Source organism: Choloepus didactylus, chromosome 7, assembly GCF_015220235.1.
Source record: "Choloepus didactylus isolate mChoDid1 chromosome 7, mChoDid1.pri, whole genome shotgun sequence".
Classification (NCBI taxonomy): domain Eukaryota; kingdom Metazoa; phylum Chordata; class Mammalia; order Pilosa; family Megalonychidae; genus Choloepus; species Choloepus didactylus.
In genome coordinates, this window is record NC_051313.1 from 62,793,963 (window position 1) to 62,814,739 (window position 20,777).

General features: G+C 44.7%; 1 protein-coding gene across 6 annotated transcripts in view; it reads right to left on the bottom strand.

Moving 5' to 3' along the window:
• The window catches only part of ANKRD6 (ankyrin repeat domain 6), a 232,501-nt gene that overhangs the window by 20,031 nt on the left and 191,693 nt on the right, over positions 1-20,777 (bottom strand). For 3 of the 6 annotated variants that reach the window (XM_037843500.1, XM_037843496.1, XM_037843497.1), the window contains exons 3-10: positions 18,372-18,470; positions 11,881-11,979; positions 10,207-10,305; positions 5,399-5,461; positions 5,208-5,306; positions 3,609-3,707; positions 1,589-1,687; positions 221-298 (exon numbers count right to left, since the gene is read on the bottom strand). In XM_037843500.1, coding sequence (XP_037699428.1) covers positions 221-298; positions 1,589-1,687; positions 3,609-3,707; positions 5,208-5,306; positions 5,399-5,461; positions 10,207-10,305; positions 11,881-11,979; positions 18,372-18,470 — 735 coding nt within the window. The remainder of the gene's footprint in view (positions 1-220; positions 299-1,588; positions 1,688-3,608; positions 3,708-5,207; positions 5,307-5,398; positions 5,462-10,206; positions 10,306-11,880; positions 11,980-18,371; positions 18,471-20,777) is intronic. The other 3 variants (XM_037843498.1, XM_037843499.1, XM_037843501.1) reach the window with 3 other exon arrangements.

The following is a 20,777-nucleotide window of genomic DNA, read 5'->3' on the forward strand; positions in this document are numbered from 1 at the left end:
TGATTCCCATGTATAAAAAGCAGTCTGCAGCAGTCGAAATCTCTGTTCCAGTCATCCCGGAGGCCTGTATGGATTCCTACATTTTCCACCACCTGGTTAGTGAGCCAAACAATTCCCTGTTTAAGTTAGTTCCAGTTAGCTTCCAGATTGCAACCAGAAGAGTCCCAGTGACTTTGCAGCCCAGCATAATCAATACAATGGAAAATGCAACACATCCTACCTGGGGAGCTTTAGTGAGGAGAAGAGCAACTTCTGGATTATTGTGGTAGCGGGCAGTCTCCAGTGGAGTCTGGCCTGCCTAAGGAAAGACACAGGGGAAAACAAATGAGGAAAAGGGTGCCAACCCCCCCCACCCCCCGCCAGCCAGGACAAGCCTAGGAGCTGTCGACCATACATGCATTCAGTCTCACCCAGCACCTACATGTGCTCAACAAAATACAACCAAGTTACATGATGTGGTCCTACCATTCAATGGGGGAGGCAAGTCACAAAGAGGAAGTGCTAATTAACAATGCAAAGCAACAGAGGGTAAGTCCTGATGGAATGAACAGTAAGTGCTTTAGGAAGCAGCAGTCTGGGGTGGGAAAGAGACAGGGTCAAGGCAGAACACTTCAGTTGAGGAAACAACAGAAACAATAGAAAGGATTTTATTGTTGGCCCTGCAATGAATTCATCATGAAGAATAGTGGGGAAGATACCTGGAAGAAGGGAAGTAGGGAAGAACAGATCAGGACTGGCCATGAAATCTCAGGAACTGGATTGTGAAAAACAGTTAGGAAGTCACTGCCATAATCCAGGTTCTAGAGAGATTAAGCCAAAACCCAGGAGATGAGAACAGCTGGGAAGAAAGAGGAAGGTATGCATGGAAGAGGTGACTCTCCACCCAACACTGGTTCTAGTGCAATGAATGAGATGGTGCCAGGAGGAAGGGGGTCTAGATATGGGCTAAGGGGGACCAAGAGCCTGTCACCAGCTCCAATACCCCCTGATCCTCCAGACACTCTACACAACTGTTACAGCCCTGGTCCCTTATGAGCCTGTACTATTCCAGGAGGGCAGAGACCACAGGTCAGCCTTGAGGAAGAAAGCGTGATGGGTGACCTGTACTGGGAAGGCTATGGCCTGCTAGGATGGGAGGGGGCGGGCTGGTAGCACAGGGTATGGGGGGTTGGGGAGAAAGGATGGAAGGAGAGAGAGAAATAAGGAAAGAGTGAGGTGAGGTCATTTTGGGGAAAAAGGAATTAGTTTTGAAAATGATTAACCTGATGGCCATTTTTCTGAGAACCACATGTGCTTACAGGCCTGGAACTCACTTTAAGTCACATCCTCTTGTCAGTTTACTTGGTGAGACATCTCTGAGCTTTCTTGTCATGCCAAGTCGTGCTCACTGCAGCTAGGGGTTCAGAGATGGGCCCTCAGGGCTTGTCAATTCATGGGGCTGCTAAGAGCAGGGGTCCCCTCAAGTCTGCTGAGGACTCTCAGTGGAGGGCCATGTTCTCCCAGTGTGGCCAGACTAATAAGCATGCCCTTGGAGTCTACACACCCAGTTCTAAAACGGTTTAGAAACCACTGCTGCAACTCAACTTACATTATTAACGATGGTCCCATCTGCTCCAGCTTCCAGTAAGATTTTAACCACTTTCTTGTGATTTAGTGCAGCGGCAATATGAAGTGCTGTGTCTCCAGCCTGAAATTAATCAGAAGAGACTGTGCTAAACCCCCTCTGATTGCAGCTCACAATCCTCCGGCTTTTTATCCCATGGCCCAGTGGTGGCTCTTCAAAGTCAAACTAAGGTTTGCCTCAGACTGCTCTGGGACCCTCTGTTACAGTGTTATGTGGTTCTTTTAAAGGAGATCTTGGAACTAAATGATTTACACACTAAAATCACATTCCTTTCTGAGTGGGACACCAGGGACTGTGGAATAGGATTAATTGCAGGAGGCAAGGTAATGCTGGGCTGGGCTGTTGAGTACAGTGGGGCCCCCAGCCTCACACTGAAGCAGGATGACTGGCAGGTAGCTGGGGGCAGGCAGGCCGGCCATCCCAGGGCTCTGAACCATGTTCCTCTGCAGCCCAGGCATGCGAGTGGCCTTGCCTTGGGAGTGCTGGGATTGAGTAGCAGAAGCTGGGAAGATGGCTACTTCTCTGCAAGTCCTGTTGGGGGCTGTGGGGGTGTGGGGGTGGTAACATCCCAGCCACTGGGAAGCAATTTGCAGGCTCAGGGCATTCTACAAAAGGGTGGAGACACTGAAAATAAGCGTGTTCACTGAAGATCAACTTTCTACCTCTTTCAAGGTTTTATACTTTCTTTACAAAAAAAAGTGTTTACAGACAATCAACTACAAAAGGCAGATAAGGACAACTGGGGCTTGGTGGGCCAATTTCAAATGCAAATACTATTATTTTCCAAATAGAACAATATAAATAAATCAAATACAGGGGAAATTAAATAATTCATTTTCTCCCGTCAGTTGATCAGGTATAGCACGCTCATGCTCGTCTTCCCAGGCAGCATGAAAACCCAGCCATCCCCATGGCCTTTGTCCCTCAATGAGTAGCTGGAAAAAAATGTTTATTTCATTTGCTGGGTCACTCAGTTGGGTGTGTTGGGGAAAACTTCTGATGCCTGGGTTTCCAGAAATTCTGCGCAGGGGGGATTTTGAAAGCTCCCAGGGCATCTCTAGCATGCCAGCAAGGTTGAGAAGCACTGGCCTATGGGGTCTATGTAGGGGAAACTGGTGGACTGGAATCCACAGGGGAGAATGTCAGGACCTGGCCATTGTCTTATGTCAGTGATTCTCAACCCCACTGCACACTTGGCCAGGTTGTGTTTTTAAAAATACCATTGCCTGTAGCTCACCCCCCAGAGGTTCTAGTTCATTTAAACTGAGGTAGTACCCAGAGTGGTATTTTTAAAAATTCCCCTGGTGATTCTAACATGCAGCCAGGGTCAGAAACCATTGTTATAAGGTATATTTAATCTTAATCACAACGTAATATGTTTTTAACTTTCAGATTTCTGCATCCAAATTCAGAAAAGTTCAACAATGCATCTCTTAGGTATAATAAATAAAATCCAGCTGACTACAGAAAATTCTTCCACATTTCTGTGGAACACCATAATAATCATGGCTTTATTTCAAAAGACCCCAGTATACGTCAGAAATAGATCACATACCCAATTTTACAGAAATGAGAGACTTCTTCAGCCCAAATAAAAAAAAGCGGAAGTGCAAAGAACATAACTCAGAGAGTCATGAAACTCCTGATTCCTTTGCTTATTTACCAAGCCATGTTATAACTTGTGGGTTTTCTTTTGTAAAATCATATTAAAAACAAAACCTACCCCAGTATCTCTAGAAAATGATCACTAAGCAAATGTGGTGATATGTCCTGGAATGATAAGGGCACACGCTGTCTAGAAGGCCAGAAAAACCAGGGCCTCTGGAAGTCAATGGAAAACCCACACAAAGGCTATCACTGGCAGACTCCCAGACAGATCAGAGGGAGCCTCCCAGCAGCCTCTGCTCCCTTGGAACCAGCACACCTGCCAGTTAGCCTTGTGGAAAGGGTGCCCGGCGGCCGTGAGGAGGACACATGCACTGACCTGGTTCTTTTCATGGACAGAACAGAAAGCACTGAGGAGGAGCCTAATGATGGACAAGTGATTATAGCGTGCGGCAACGTGCAAACAGGTGTCGCCTGCCTGCGGACAGAAATCAAACTCTAAGCACGGTCTGAGTGGTTACAAAACAAAACAGAAAATAAAAAGAAAAGGTCATTGAAAAGCTGGCAGACTGTCAAACATTCTTCAGGGGGTCTCAGCCTGAATGCCCAGCTTCTCTTTCACAAAGATGCTCCACTCCAAGATTCGCAGTCCTTTGCTGCTGTCGCAGCTGTCCTCTCTGCAGCCCTGTTCACTTCCCGCTGTGCACAGCAACCACGTGGTCAGCCAGAATCTCTGTTTCCCTATTTCCTACACTGGGTACCTGTCTGCTCCCCACCAGACCTCTGGAAGGGCCAAAGCAGGATCCACTTACCCAGCACTTGGGTAAGTATCCACAGCCCCCTGGCTTCCCCTACCCTCAAAGGCTCTGAAGCAAACTGAATTAAGACCAACAGCTCTGCTTTGGAAATGAGCCTTTCCCATCATAGAGCCACCATGGGCTGGAAGGACAGGGTAGCAGGGTGAGCTGCTGGACTTTAAGAACTTGTGTGTTCTACAGAATTCAAGGAGCATCCCACATTAGGAGGTCCCAATATCCCATATGGGGTAATTCAGCCTGGGAAGCTGATGGACAAGTGAATCATAGGGAGCAAAAAGGAGATTCAGAAAACTCAGGATCAGGGTCTTCCATCGTGTTCACAGGCTGAACTCTGCTCATTCATAGAGAGGCAACAATCACACTGGAGACAGAAAGCTGTGACTTTCTGCAGAGCTCTCTTGACATTTTCATGATAGCTGTGCCTGGAGAATGCCAACCAAATCAGCATAACTTTCGCCCCTGGATTAAGAAGAAACCAGCTCAAAGCTGAGGTTCAGAGCATTCTGTGAATCCCCTTAGATGATTCTGTCCCCATACAGGAGAGACCCCTGCTAAGGCCATTTTTGAGATAAGCCTCAGTCAGAGTCTTAAGCCAAGGGGCTGAGGCATGGGACTTTTAAAGAAAGCACAGTTTCTTTGGTGGAGGGAGGGGGATACTCATTTGTCCTTTCAAGTTAGGCATCCTCTAAAAACTACTGACACATTAGCTCATCCCAGAGGAGCCTCGCTAATCGCTAAGACCTGACCTTTGCAGATGCTGGGTATGGCGGAGCATTGCAAGGCCTCCCATGTGCTGCTTCACCCAATATTTGCTCCGTGTACTACACTAGACATGGGTGGGTGGGGGTGGGGGGTTCTTTTAACATTTAGAGGTTTCTTAGCCTAATTCAAACACATGCTATAAGAAATAATACAAACTGAGACCGAAGAGCAAGGGGAAAAGGATGGGAAAAAAGCAGCATTCTGGAGTCTTTTAATTCCCCTTCCCATACCCCTAAGCGACCCTTTAATAAGTTAGTGAAAAATGAATACGTTATATATAGCCCCCAAACACTTTTTACACTTTAATTTCTGGATTTCAATAGTGGAGTGTGCTTTCAGAATTATTTTCCAAGGTGACATGAGAGAGAGCACGAGAAAAGGAGGTCTTGTTCACGCACGTTGTTCCTGAGGTCAGCTCGGGACCCGCCCAGCAGGAGGATGCGCGTGCTCTGGGAGTGGCTGTTCTGGCAGGCCAGGTGCAGAGCGGTGTTGCCCGCCTAGAAGAGAGGCAGAGAGAGGGAGGACTCATTAGGAGCACACATCTCCACAGGCCTGCAGTGTGCACGCGCTGCAGAGAGGCGATACTCACACAGGGGGATAGAAAAGCCACACTTATTTTCTCAGCTTCCCAGTGGCCGATCCAGGACAGGAGCTTTAGTGGAAAAACAATTTGGAATCCAAATAGGTAGGATAACCACATCTTTCATAAAGCCTTTGTTCCAAGTCCTGGTTCTGCAAAACTCTTAATGGCTTCAGCCTTGAATTACTTCCTTGTAAACTGGAGTGAGACCCCCACATGCAGGGTCTGTCGAATGACTCAGCATGCCTAGGAAGGCACTGTCTTAACCATAATGTGCTGTACACATGCTGAACCTGAGATTTTGTTCACAATCCTGACCTGACTGTGAACTTGGTGGGGATCTTAAGACAACCACATGAACAGCCCTTGGCTGCAGAGCCAACCTCAGAATGAGGGTCAGCCCTCACCTGTCGTTCTCCTCTTACAGAGGACTGCATCCTCCATATTCAACACGGGTAATAGCTGTGGGTGCACCACTGTACCAACAGTGGAGTAAAGAAGGCAACAAAGGCCACTTCCTGGAAGTATGAGCTAACAGTAACGGAGACTTGTAAGCCTTTTTCAAATTGCCTATTCTCTTATTTTCCTTGAAACGTCAAAATTTGAACCATGGACAAGGTGCCCAACATAACAGGCACTGCACTTACCAGAAAGATATCCTCTTGGCTTTTAGATTCCTGACCTTCAACGTTCCATGTCACAATGACAATGACAACCAAGGATCAGAAAATGCCCACAACAATCTGCCAGAAAGAATTGCTTGAAAGGAACAGAACTTTTTGAGACCACGAGAGAGAGGTGGCAAGGCAGGAGCCCCAGAGGAGATGTGGTGTCAGTCTGAGAGTGCCTGCATGCACTCAGGAGGCCAAATACAAACATGCTCAGTGTCTGTTCTGTAGAGCTTAAAAGCTGGGTCAGGACTGCAGTTGCAAAGGCTGGAGCTGATACACTGCCTGTTTATTGCTTTTCCCTCACCTAGTTTACTCCCCTCCGGATCACACAATACCGTCTGCTGATAATCCAGAAGTTCAATTCCTGGCCTTTTCAGAAAAGGAAAGAGGGGAAAAAAAAAAAAAAAGGAGAAAACTGTATGTCACCAGTTCACTTACCTCCCTCTCATAACCTTAGCTCTAACCAGCCTCGGTAGAGCCTATTTTCTTTGTCACCTGCAGGACCCTGGAGGAGTCACAAGCCTGCGAGTTCAGTCCAGGCAAACTGGGCTGAATGGTCACCCCAGGCCCAGTCATCAGGGTTTTTCTTATGTTTCTTTCTTTTTAAAGCTCCCCAGGAGATTCTAATGTGCAGCCAGTTGAAGAATCACTGCTAGCTTAGTTCTCATCAATAAACAAAGGATATGCCTGTGTTTTAAACTCTCCACTCCCTGGGAAAGGGCTCAGTGCCTGGCTGGTGTAACTCTCACTGCATATGGAGCAGGCTGTTGCAAAGTTGTTGGCTTCATGGCAGCCAATAAATATATGTTGAATAAATGAGTGAAATGAAAGACATCTGATGGTTCTAAAACATATCATGCCAAAATTTATTTTGCCAATAAGAAAATATCAATTATGCCAAAAAGCATTTGAATCGAGAACATTTAAAACAGTGGATTTGAATAAACAAATTGTGGTACATTCATATAATGGAATTCTATTCACCAGTAAAAAGGAATAAACTATTTATATCTGTAACAACATGGATGGATATCAAAAACATTATGATAAGTGAAAAAAGCTATATGATTCCATTTACATGACATTCTGGAAAGGGCAAAAAAAAAAACACATCAATGATTGTGCCAGAGGCTGAGAGTAGAAAGAAAGGAATTTTGGGGGGGTGAGGGAAATATTCTATATCTTGACTATGGTGGTGGTGACAGATGTATACACATTGTATATGTCTACACCAATGTATACACATTTGTTAAAACTCACAGAACAGTATACCTAAGGTGGATTTACTGTAGGTGGATTATACCTCAATAAACCTGACATTAAAATGTGACTTGGGTAGAAATATGTAGCAAGCATTTTCCCCACCCTGCAGAATGGGTACTGATTTCCAGGACAGGGGCTACTATATCTGTTGAGTAAGGACCTTTCTAGAGGCTCTCTCAGAAGTTGTGGCTGATGTAGAAGATGTAAGTCTTCTTTTTGGGTGACACAAGTCACCTTACCTGTGATTCTGACAGCCTCTGGTGTTTCATATATAGAGAGAACTTGTGGCTTTCCATAAAATTTTTGGGGCCCTCCATGGGATGTGAACAGTGTGGTGGAACAGAGAGGCCATGCTAGTTTAAAGGTCCTGATTATGTCACAAAGGAATTATGTGCCTTGGTCAAGGACTCTACTGGCTCCCAGCTTAAGTTTCTTTGTCCATTAACTGGGATCACCTACTTCTCAGAGTTCATATAAAAATAAAATGTGATAATATACAAACATTTGCTCCAGATTATGTACCACTTTGAAGAAATACAGGATAGGTTCTCAGTGGACACTTGTTGAATGAATGAAGTATGGAGCAGTCACTAGCCTGTCGAGCCATAAGCCAGGCAGGAGATAGTACGAGCATCACTTGCTTCTTTCCCTCAAGCTTTCGACCCGTGAAGGAATGATGGGAAACATTTAACCAGTAAAGAACAGCACAAACCTGTTATAGCACAAAGGGGATACTGTAGGAAACAGCCTGATAGGCCTTTGGCGGGGAGGAGAGGCTGCTGCTCTGGGAGAACAGGTTAGAGTTCTACAGGCAGCAAAGGGAAGGGGGCTCCCCCTAAAGGAACCGGGCCACGTGAAAAGCCAGTGAGCCCCGCTGTGAGAGCACAAAATGTGGATGTTGGGAAATGGTGCAGGAAATGGGCTCCAGACATGGGCTGAGACCACTCTGGGAAGGGCCTGAGAGACAGCAGCAGGCTGCAGAGTTTTGCTGGAAGATTTCTGAACAGAGGAAAAGCAGGATGGAGAAGGGATTAGATTTAAGCTGGTCAGTCTATCATGAGGTTTATGAAATAATCCAGGGAAGCATTAATAATGAGCATGGAAAGAGTGGCAGAGATGGAGACATGAAAGAAACATCGCAAGATGTGATGAGTAACTGGAGAGGAGAGAGAGGAAAATGAGAAGAAATGCCATTCCTTCTCTGTCTCCATGAGGACAGGGATGGCTTGCTTAACTACATGCTTTAACAGATCACTGGAAAAGCAGTAAGAGCCTGGAGATTTCAAAGGTGGTCAGAGGCACTGAAGTAGGTTCTCTTGCTCATCATGTAGACTGTTCACTAAGCAGTTTCAAGTTCTTTTATTTCCTGTCACAAGCATGTGAGGCCCAGAGAAGTCACTAACTTGACAGAGCATATTTCTGATAGGTGGGCTTAATTCTGGATCTTATGCCTGATGATGTGGTTGAAGATCTTGTGTGCAGATGTGTGTGTATGTGTATTAAACTAGAGGTACTATGGTTTCAGGTCCTAGTTTGCCCATCAAATTCTACACACGTGTGTGTGTGTGTGTGTGTGTGTGTGTAGGGAGGCTATTGCTGCCCACCCCCAAGCTGCTGCCACGCAGAAGCTCATCCTAGCACACCTGGTTCATTACTCCATCACTGCTTGCTGAAACCACCACTCAGTGATGCTAATTGTACAAGTGCAGTGTGGAAAGCTCTCAGGGCCCTTCAAAACCTCACCACAAAAAAAACTAACCTAGATGAGATAAACAACCCAATAGTAAAAGGAACATGTTTATAAATAAGCATTTCATAGAAGAGAAAATCCAACCGGGCAACACACACACACACACACACACACCTTACCACAGATCTAGCCTGGGCATTCAAGGACAGAGCAGAGCACAAGTCTCCTTATGACCCCCTTCTCATAACTACTTAAAATATCCCAAGACTACTGATAATGCTTTTTCTTTTAAAAATAAAATATGCTTTTTTTCCAATTGTAAAAGAAATAGCTGTTCATTTTGGAAAAATTGGGAGAGACACAAAAATATAAACAAAAAATAGAAAGCCATCATAGTCTCAATCCCCAGAGATAATCACTGTCAACATGCTGATGGATGTCCTTCCAAGCCTCGACTTTTTTTACCTATACATTTATATTAAGCATTGAGACATGCAATATATATGGTTTTGTAGCTTTCTGTCATATTCTCCAACAAACTGTGACCATTAACTTCAATGATTTTAACAATATTAATTGCATTCCATTATATGAATAAACCATAATTTTAAATCCCCCCCTTTTTGCTATTATAATTATTGCTGCCATGAAAATCCTCATAGATAAATTTTATCACCATCTTTAACTGCTTTTTAAAAATAGTCTTAGAAGGGCAGTCACTGGGTAAAAAGATACGACCATTTTTAAAGCTCTTTGTTTATTTTGCTAATTGTCTTCCAAGCACAGTTGTTGCAATTCACACTTTTCCCAAAAGTGTCTGAGTGTCTATTTCACCACACTCTTGCTAATAATACCATTTTAAAGTTATTTGTTGATGTTTTTTAATGCCAACCCTAGTGCTGTACTTTTTTGTCACAGTGTCAAGATGATGGTGACATTAATCTGACATAGGTCTCCAGCCACAGTCAGGGGGCCTCTCCCATCAGCAGCCACTGGTGGGCTTGGTTCCTGACCCAGACTAGCAATCTGCTTCTAGCCTTCTCTGCAAATGCAACTTCTGGATGAGAGCGACCCTGCCTCATTCCAGTGCCCCTGAGCTTTTGCTCTGTTCATGGAGACGAGGCTCCCAGGGGAAAAGAGACCAAGGCTACCTTACCTGTGACTGAGGAGTTCCAGCACCTGCTGTGCCTCACCTTATTCTTGGCAAGCACGTTGGCTCCTGCTTTAACGAGCAGCTTGGCTGACTGGCTGAACCCATGCCAGGATGCCTCGTGCAGAGCCGTGTTCCCGTCCTAAGGAACACACACAGGGAGATAAAGCACATTATCCAAGGCCTAATCCATCTCATTGTATTCTCCAGACACCCCGGAGAATGATCCTTCTCCTTCTCTTGGATGCAATATACTGTATTTTCAGGGTACACCACAGGACCTTTCTCCACTGGGGTTCCTCATGGGAAACGCAGAACACAGAAAATAATTTGAGTGGCCATTTTCTCAATTCTCCCAGAAATGGTACATAACAAGCACCAGCCCGGAGGCACAGAAGAAAATGAACTCATGATGCACAATGAATGCCTTATGGCATTAGGGCTTAGGTCTTTCTGGGAACCTGGGCTGAGAAAGGCTGCCAAGGCCCATCCAAAGCTCACGTGTAACTAAAAGCAACATCAGGACAGCCCGCAGTCCATTCCTTCCAACCTCTATTGCCCCTCAACGTCTGCTCTGTTCCTGGCATCGGAGAGAGCCCTGCAAAGATCGGGTAAATGCAGAATCCAGTTTCACAAGCTCCAGGGGCCCAGAGACCTGAGAGGTAGAGTATTCCCCTTTTTGTCCCCAGAGTTTGATTCAAAAGTCACAGTGCCTCAAACAAATGAGCAGACACTGAGTAAACAGTGACGTGTAAACATGTATCCTCATTATGTGGCTTTTCAATTAAAACCAACCAATTAACAAACATAGCTCTTATTTGCTTCCCTTACTGTAAAAAAACTCACAGGGTACAATGAGTTGAGTAGGGTGGGGCCAGAGGGGTAGGGTTTCCAGAAGGGAGGAGCTGTGGAGAGGAGAGGGGATATCCCCCTTGCAGCTCCAGGCCAGGGTGCACGACAGGCAGCTGGGGGTGCTGCGGGAACATTCTCCAATTATGTTGAGGCTCTGGCTTAGACCTTTAACCAGATTTCTAATAGCCCAAACCTGTAATGCTGGAAATAGCTAGAATCATGCACAAAAGACATAAGGAGGAGGCCTGGGCTCCCAGCAGCCAGGGTAGGGGTGGTACTGGGAAGGGGGCAGCAACGGGACCTGGTCAAGGAGCTGACTGCACAGAGCAAGGAGAGACTGGAGAGGGAACAGGGTGAGGGGCTCCCGGGATGCTGGTGAGGATCTGCTTCTCGATCTGGGTGCTGTGACGCGGGTATATTCAGGCAGCGGAACCCCATCAGGCTGTACATTTATTTGTGCATTTTTCTATACATGTTTTATACTTCAGTGAAAAACTGGTAAAGAAGTAAACAGAGAGTTTGCTTCTCTTACCCCCACTCTCATCTAGGCCTCTACTGGTCATATTTCTAGATTTTTTTTTTTACCCATTTAGATTTATGTGCTTGATACTGCAGCCACAATACAGGGGAAAGAATAAAAGAACCCAATTTGCTAGGACACCAAAGACTCTTTCAAAGACAATTTGGGCTGATTTCATCATGTTAAATCATGAGAGATAAGACCCAGGAACACTAACATCTCACAGTCCTAGCATTTGTTTAGAAATTGGCATCCTCCAGCTCCCCTGGAGATCATCGGCATCCTTAGGTTCAGGGAGTGAGCAAGCTGACACTGCAGCGTGGAAAGGACCAGCGTCCCCCTTACCTTGTCTTGTCTGTCCAAAGCACAGCCCTCATGGATGAGTGTGGCAATGATCTCGGCATTCCCCACGACGGCGGCCCTGTGCAGGGCGGTCTGATCTCCCTGCAAAGTGACATGGAGGCAGGAGCCAGGGGTCAGCTCTCTCCACCACACCCCTGCAACACCTCCCAATCTGACACAAGGACACCTCCCATCCCCACACAGAGCAGATCGGTTACCCCACAGGATGACTCAGTTACCAGGGGCAGGTAGGCTTGGTGGTCTAGTTAGTAGACAATGCATGCCAGGCAGAGCAACTGTGTTCACAACCCTGATCTGGCTGTCAACTCAGTGGGGACCTTAAGACAACTACACGAACAGTCCAAGGGCTGCAGAGCCAACCTCTGAACGAGGGTCGGGCCCTCACCTGTCACCTGGGGGACTGCTGCATTAACAGGGCCTGTGACTGTTGCATCTGTGAGAAGCAGGTCTGAGAGTCAGACTGTGTGTGCCATGCAAGTCAACCAGTAATGCCTGGACTCTTTACTGCCTACTGAGTCCTCTACCCCTGCTCTCAGAGGACTCACACTCCGGCTACATCAGTGAGCAGCACGCACAATTTCATGGCAGGTATATAAGTTGTTGTCTGACTTGTACTGGCTGAGAGCCACACAGGGGTTCTCTCTATTTCATCTGAGAACTCTAGAGACTGCAAGGAAGACCCCAAGCCGTCCACCTCCACAGCTCAGCCTATCTCTGCATATTTCTAAGAAGCCGCCTCTGATAGTCCACGATGACCTCCCAATGATTTATGCTGCATTTGACCACATTCCCTGTGATCACATTCCTGGGATTGCCAACCCGTTCTCTCTCTCCCCCCGGGTGCCAAAGGAAACCTGACTCTTTCCCTAATTGCAGCAGAGAGAAGAATTGAACACTCCCAGGGATAAGGTCAGGACAGTAACAAGAGCGAGTTCTGCAGTCTCTAAGAGCATGTCTTATCTCTGAAATGTACTCAGGAAGTCAAGTCGAGCCTGTAGTCCAGGCTCAAAAGGGGAGATGAGTGAACAGTGTGAACACTTACAGGATTTACGAGAATGAGCACAGGGCAAGGGGCTGAAGACCCAGGCCCGGTCCTAACTCACACACTGAGCTGTGCACAGCCTTGGGAGACCTGTCACCTTGCTGGGCCCCAGGCTCCTCCTCTGTAAAGGGAGGGGGCTGATGATCCCCAGGCTTGCTCCCATCCCTGTCTTAGACTCTGTGATTTGGTCGGTAAGAGTTTTGTTTAAATGAAGTTTCCTGGCAGAACACAGGGACAGAGGACATACTCTGGAGGGTCCCTGGCCCTTTGTCTGACAGAGGAAAGAGAGAGACTGTTATAAGACAGAAAACATGGAGATTTTTAAAAGACAGATGTACCACTACTTATTAAAAGCCTTGATGAAATACCAACTCTAATTACTAAACTCCCTGAAATCTACAACAAACAACAATGCACATTAAAAGTGCTTAAATCCTAATTCAAATTCAAATTCATTTTCTTGAAATTAAAAAAGGTCTTCCTTTCAAAATCAATGAAGGGAAGTGATTTTTAGTTTCTTCCTTATACTTTTTAATATTTTCCATCTTTTTATATTTAACACATACAATTTTTATCATCAGGAAAAACTGCTATTTATTAAAAATCTAAGCAGTAACAATATGCTTCATTCATTCACTCATTCATTCATTCATAGAATCTAAGAGATTTCCACGGTGATATGGTCAGGAGATTCAGCCCCATTATCACAATTTCATCCACTGTCTCAGCTTTTCCATCACTGATCCTCACCTCAGCCTCCAAAACTACTATTCCCAGTATAAATTAGATTTAGACATGGTTCTCTTCTCGTCCACCTTCCCAGACTGTTATTCAAAGAGGACCTTTCGGAATGCCATGTGGTCAAAAGAAAACTGTGGACACCGGCTCAGTGGTTGCAGGTGTGCCATGACAATACATCTCCCATTTCAAAATATTAGGACATATTTACAGATGAGATATATGTAACACTTAAACAAGTAATTATATGAGAAATTGCCCAAGGCTTAATTTTTTAAAACTTCTATAAGAATTTCTTAGACTGCCAACTTCCCTACCAGAATGGTGACCGATTTTCCCGACACAAACCTGGAGCGCAATTTGCCATCATTAGCTTGATGAGAACGATGGCACTCTCTTCTCATCAAGAAAGGTGAGATATAGGCACACTCTTTCAGGATAAATACTAATTTGGTCAGATTTCTATTTGTTGGGGACCATTTAATTTTCCTGAAAACTGCTGGCACTCGAACTCTCCTTGGACCAATAGGAACAAGCTTGCAACATAATGGAACTCACCACTGTGTACACGCTGAGCATAAAGTGGTGAGCAACAACCCTCGAACACACGGGTAGTGCCAGCGGCTCTGCTGTACAACTCATTGCACCAAGACCTCTGCTGGTTAAGGCACAACCTTGCCTAACCCTTGTTTAGGTTAAATACTTCATCATATTTCACAAGCTGCCCTCTAACCTTTGGAGTTGGCACCTTTGGAGTTGGAATGACCCCATTATTTAGGACTTGCTTCCCTCAAAATGGCTATCCTTTGTGAAACTGTAGCTCAATGCAAGAAGCTAAATCTTTCTGTTCAGTCCTGAGGAATATTTCCAGATGGATTATCAAGACACGGGGAGATCTAATGACTTGTGCGAGGCTGCAGTGGAAACACTAAGCCAACTGGGACACTTGTCTCCTTCACTGGCCTCTTATCTGCAGAGACTGCTTCATCCACACTCCCCATTTGCAGTCTATACTGTCCCTCTGTTTTCACTCATTTTCACACAGAGACCTTGCTGGAGAGCTGGGGTCCTTGCCTCCTTAGTCAGATGAACACTGCTGTGCAGGCCAAAGTCAGCCCCGACCTGCTTCCCTTACGTGGCTGCCCTTCAGCAGGGTCTTTAGCTCTGCTTAGAACAGATGGAATGGTTCTGGTGGACAGGGCCGTAGACTTCTCCTAATTCATTTAATTCTCATCAGTGATGAGAATTAAAGGGTCTGAGAGACATGCAATACATAAACATAAACTGCCTCAGGTTATCTCAGAGTTGCTCTTCCCCATGACACAATATAAACAATACAACACTCTGAGGTCCTTGATTAAAGCAGGGTCAATTAACTTTCCTCCTACAAAACTAGCATTTACTGTTGAAACATTTTCCCTTTGAACTGTGATGAGGAAAAGAACAAAATGAGCCCTCCATGCATACTTACTAAAGGACTCAAGCAGCAACTCTGACATAATCTTTATTTCTCTGTGATTGAAATCAATCATGAAACACTAACACTGTGAAAAAAACTGCTGGGAAAAGTTCAGTACCCTCCATAGCTTTTACGTATTATTCATTCAATGAATATTCACTGAACCCCTACCAAATGCCAAGTGCTATGGCATCTCATTCTCTCATTCTGTTGATAAGAAAACCAAGGCCCAGGGCAGGTCAGTGCCCAACCTGGGATAACCATGGCTGGGTCAGAATCTAAACGGTCAAGGTCTTTGCACTCACCTCAAGGTGTTTCCAACCTGTGCCACCAATTAGCCTTGGAATGGACTTGAAAAAGATCAGTGCCTCTGTGGGGTTGGGGCTGCCTCCTTATAAGTCATCAAGCTAAGTGCCATCAAGGCACAGGGCCTTGGCCACTATAGGCCCCAAGAAGTATTTTTTGAGTGATAAACTACAGAGAAGCAGAAGGAAAAATGCTGCAGCTGAAACATGAAGAGCTAGCAAAATTGTAGGTTGGTACTTAGACTGGAAATATGCTGACCTGTTTGCAAAGTACATGCTTTCAATTCTTCTGAGATGGGTATTTCTCACTTTGAGATTTTAAGAGATTTGGAACCTCTGGGATCTAAATCTTTCTTATGAAATACTTTTATTTTTCTATTCTATATGGTGAAAAAGGGTGAGCACAATGTGGGCAGATTTCAAAGCCAAGCTTGTGAGAGAAACCCCAGTCATGCAAAGGGTAAGTCCTCTTCAGGAGGATCACTCCCCAGTGGCACAGGCAGACAAGTTGCAAAGAAGCTTAAGACAGGGCAGGTGTGCAAAGCAAATTGCTGACCTCTTTTTCTCTTTCTGATCTTCTAAGATCCGGCCTAGCCTTTCTTCTCTGGTTTTTCTTATTTTTTTCTTCCTTCATGCTTTTTACCATGGCCAGAGAGTCCTGGACTACTTCTGAGGTGGGGGCCGTGGGACTGCTCACTGACCAATCAGAGATGGCATTAGAGCTCCAATGAGAGTTGAAAGAGTTGGCAGGAAGCAAGAGAGAATTTGCTCCTGGAGTTGCATATTCTAAAGAACTGGTTTCCACATGTTGAAATTCGTAATAATCCCACTCCAGGCCACTGGAGGTCATTCTTCAACTAATTCTCAGTCTTTAACATGACCTAAACATCAGTATCTGTAGAATATGAAGTCAGGAATAAATTCTTCATAACATTAACAGTGTCTATTACTATCCATTACCCAAGATAGGTAATTTCCAAAATGATTTTTTTTCTAATAACTAATCACCCCAGCTTCTTTAGAGAACACACATGAATGGTTTTCTTCCTCGAATTCTTGCATATGTTTCAAAGGCTGCTCATCAGTAGGCATGATAAATACAGAGAAGACAGACACAGATCATATACAGGCAAATGTATTACTTTAGAACAAGCCAAGGTCAATTCTACCTTGTCCTTTTTATCAACTCTTTTAAACTGCTTTTTGCTTTAGTTTTAATTTATCTGGAAGAAGCACTGTATGCATTGTTTGTCTAGAAAAAGGAAAAGATGTAAGAAAATAAATAATTACAATAAATGAAAAGGGGTGTTCCTGTCCAAACGGAGAGATGGCTTTCCTTCTATCGGCATGTCTCACCATGGCTACCCAGTGAGAACCCCTGCCTGTGTTGCTTCCTACACAAACAGCAGCAGTTCTGAGGAATTAGCATGGCTTTTGCTCCATGAGAACAAAGTGACACTCGGAGTTCAGGAACTGAGGCAGGGGAGAGGCAGGTTGGGCGGGGCGGGGATGCCTGGTATCGCAGCCTTGGCTTGGTGACAAGCAAGGGCTTTAATCATGTACAGAGAAGACCAGGTCATCCCAACAGGTTTCCACCAGCAACTCAATGCCCTGCCTTTTCTGTGATCACAATCTCTTCTCTCTCCCTGTATTTTTTTGTGCCTGTCATTTAAGGATATGACATAACCAGAAATGTTATGATGGCTAGAGCACAGGAAAATAAAATAATACTATAACCCAAAGTAGAAATCAACAGCATAAAGCAAAATCAGCATTCTTTGAAAATAGCATCCTTGATGATCCAAAGGGTTTCAGACATAACCAGGGATATATGAAAGAACTGGACAGCTTTCTGCTCTCGAATTTAAAAACATTAAGATTTTATTATTTCTTTGCAAATGCTGTCTTGTCACTTGTGAGTGTGTTTGCCAAGTTTTAGGACATTACACAGAGACCCAAAGAAAACTAGACATACTTTGGTAAACTACCCAGAGCACAACTGAGGGTCTGAAATTTGAATATCATTCTTATTACACAGACATTAAAGGTGATCTAGAAGAGGTTATGACAGGTGCAAACTCTCCAAGACATTACTGTGTTTCTCACATAAATTATTTATTTCTTAGAATCCTAACACACAAATTAGAGGTGAAACAGTTTCTGAAAATAGTTTATAATCACATTAGCACAGGATCTTTCCCTAACAGTTCATTAGAGGACAATTTACATGCTCTTGTCCATACCCCCTTCTAAGACAATCTACCTTCCCCAAAGATCCAAGAGGGTTATCCTGTGTACCATGCGATGATACCCAGACACTGCTGATGACTCAGGAATGGACACTTAATCCCAGAGATGCCATCAAGTCCCTCTCTAGACAATCTGAATGAAGAGACTCAGTAACTGACTCCAGCGGTAGCCAAGTCTCAATAATGACAGAACACCAGAGTGAACCCGCACTGCAGGCAGCCCCTTTTTTTGATTCTATGGGAGCTGTGTCTTTGAATTATTTGAATAGGTTCTTTTCATCTAAATGCACACTGAGAAATCAATGTGAAAACGGGAAAAAAATTAAATGCCGCCTTTTCTCCAATAGTAAACTTGGTCAGCGGCACACATTTCCAGCAGGCTGTGCCCACACACTTGTGTGTGTGTGTGTGTGTGTGTGTAAGATGAGAGTGGGGGGGGCACAGGCAAAATACCCTCAGAGCTCCGCACTTAAATGGCAACAGGGAATGAACCATGACTGGAAAAACCTCCCCATACTCCCCAAACTCTCAACTTGCTACTGAAAATGAGTGTCAGAGAATGCCATCAAGAGGAAGCTTCCCACCAGTTAAAAAGTGCTGTCACCTCACAGCACTGCAGATTTCTAGGCAACAAACTACCCTGCCAACCCACCCCCGATAGAACCATGGCTTCTACTCACATCGTCCTGGACATCGAGGTCACAGCCAGCCTTCAGCAAGATCTGGACCACGGAAAGATGGCCCTTATTGGCAGCAAGATGCAGTGGGGTCCGGCCATGCTGATAATGCAAAGAAAAGGACAAATTCAGGACAAGACCTGCAAACCACTGCTCCTTGGGCACGGATTACACAGCGGCTTTGGGGGAGATCACTTCCCTTCCCCCTCCCTCATTTTGGCAGGAGATTTTAACAGATTTACTCAGAATTCTTGTGGATTTACTCAAGTTTCTCAGTTAATCCCCATGATCAGCACTGTAACCAATGAACAAAATATGCTCAAAATGTAAAAACTTTCTTTAGTCATCAATTCTACATCCCACACATCAAATACCATAAGGCAGTTTCTATCAAGTGGCAAAATGATACTTTCCCGCCAATAGGATGATGAAGTGAATCTGGCCAGGGCAAGAAGTGGGAGAAGAGCAAATGACAAGCTAGCCAGTCCCAGTGGACACCAGACGGTTAACTACTTAAACTAAAACTGGGGACCAAACACACCTGGAGTCTCACTCTTTTTTCTTTTTTCTTTCTTTTCCAATCAGTCATTTCTCCAAGGAGGAATGGTTCCTTTCAGTGGGAAATGATATTTAAAGGCCCACAATTTGGACACTAAGAATGCTCATTGCTAGTGGGTTGTTCATGGTTCCTAGGTCTTTTTGGTGGTGAGCCCTTAGAGGAGTCTCCCTTTTTTTAAGAACAAACTTTTAAATTATGAAATAGTTCAAGTATACAAAAGTATAATATGAAAAAAATGCATGGACCCACTAACCATTTTAAGAAAACATTAGCAAAATTATTGACATTCCTATAGACTCCTCCCAGATCTCATTTCCCCTACCATCCCTAGACATAACCATGATCTCAAATTTGGTATCCATCACTCCTCTGCACTCACTGTATTTTTACTATATTTTGCCATCATAAATAATGTGGCTAATCAGCACTGTTTTGCTTATTTTCAAATCTTAAATAAACGGTATTAAGCTGTACACGTTCTTCTGCAATTTTTCCCCAACATTATATTTTTGAGATTTTTTGCATATTAACACATGCAGTTCCAGGTCACTTATTCACTGTCCACCCATTCTCCTACTGATGGGCAGCCAGGTTGTTTACAGTGGTTTGCAGAACACATCTGTGTGCACATTCTCCTGTGCACCTGAGTGAATTTCTTAGACCCATTGTTGAGCCAAAGAGAAGACTGTTCCCTTCAAATGCCCCAGGCATGAGGGCTCCTGTAAGACCACCCTGAGGGAGACGCCTGTAAGAAATAACTCTTCAGTGTAAATCAACTTTTCTCCAGAGACCTGAGTATGCCACACTCCTAATTCTCAAGGAGACTTTATGTTCCCTTTGCTTTCTCCCTCAGTGAAGAAGTGTTTGCACCCGCTGCTTCAAACACCATTGCAACCAGAGCCCCCCACCCCTGCTGGAACACCCCCCCCCCCAACCCCCAACGTGGTCTCACATGGTCATAAGTCCCATTCAGCATCTCAATTAAACCTCCCAGACCTTTATTGATACTCTGGCAGGACAAACTCATTTGTGATCTTAGTAAAGCTCCGGCTTGCCATGGGTAACTAGCCACGGAGAAAATCAGAATTAACAGACAATAAAGGATATTAATTTCTAACCATGAATGCAATCAAAGCACCAGAATAATTCTGGAAAGGGGAGAGAAAGAAGTCAGAATTCACTTTAAAATTAGAATTCTTAATTAAGAAAAAAGTTACTATCAAGAAAGTGAGCTATAAAAAGCTTTGATAAAAATGGCAGTGTCTGAGATGAGATAAAAGGAGTGACCTTTCTTCGCTGCAATTGTGCTCAGCCCTGAGATATTCAACCTCCAGTCTTTAAATGAAACCATCCACAGCTGATCCGATGGAGCAAAATGTCCGGGTCCCATGCACTAGGCCAGGTCCCAGGTGCCACCTGTCTGTCATCATTCAGTCCTTGTCAAGGCTCTCACACCGTGGCATATAATAAGTGACCTTCACAAAGTTTTCTAAAGCATTATGAAATTCAGGAAAGTTTACCACATTTGTGAGGAGAAAAATGCATCTGCTGTGAGTAAGTGTTGGGACACAGGTGCTTTTGAGCAACCCCAAAACATAAGACCGTGATGGGGCGAAGTTGCCTGAGAGAGAAGCTGGAAAAGAAGCCACAGGATGAGGATGCACAGGGTTTGGGGGCCATGGGAGGTGCCAGGGAAGATTCTTATCAGCAGCCAGCTTTACTAGTGGAGAAGTTGATGCCCAAGGAGGCTAAACAGTATGTCTAAGTGAACACAAATAATCAGAAGGCAGGAGAAGGACACACTGCTGTGGGTCCACCCAAATCACATCTGTGCAGGCAATTTAGAAATT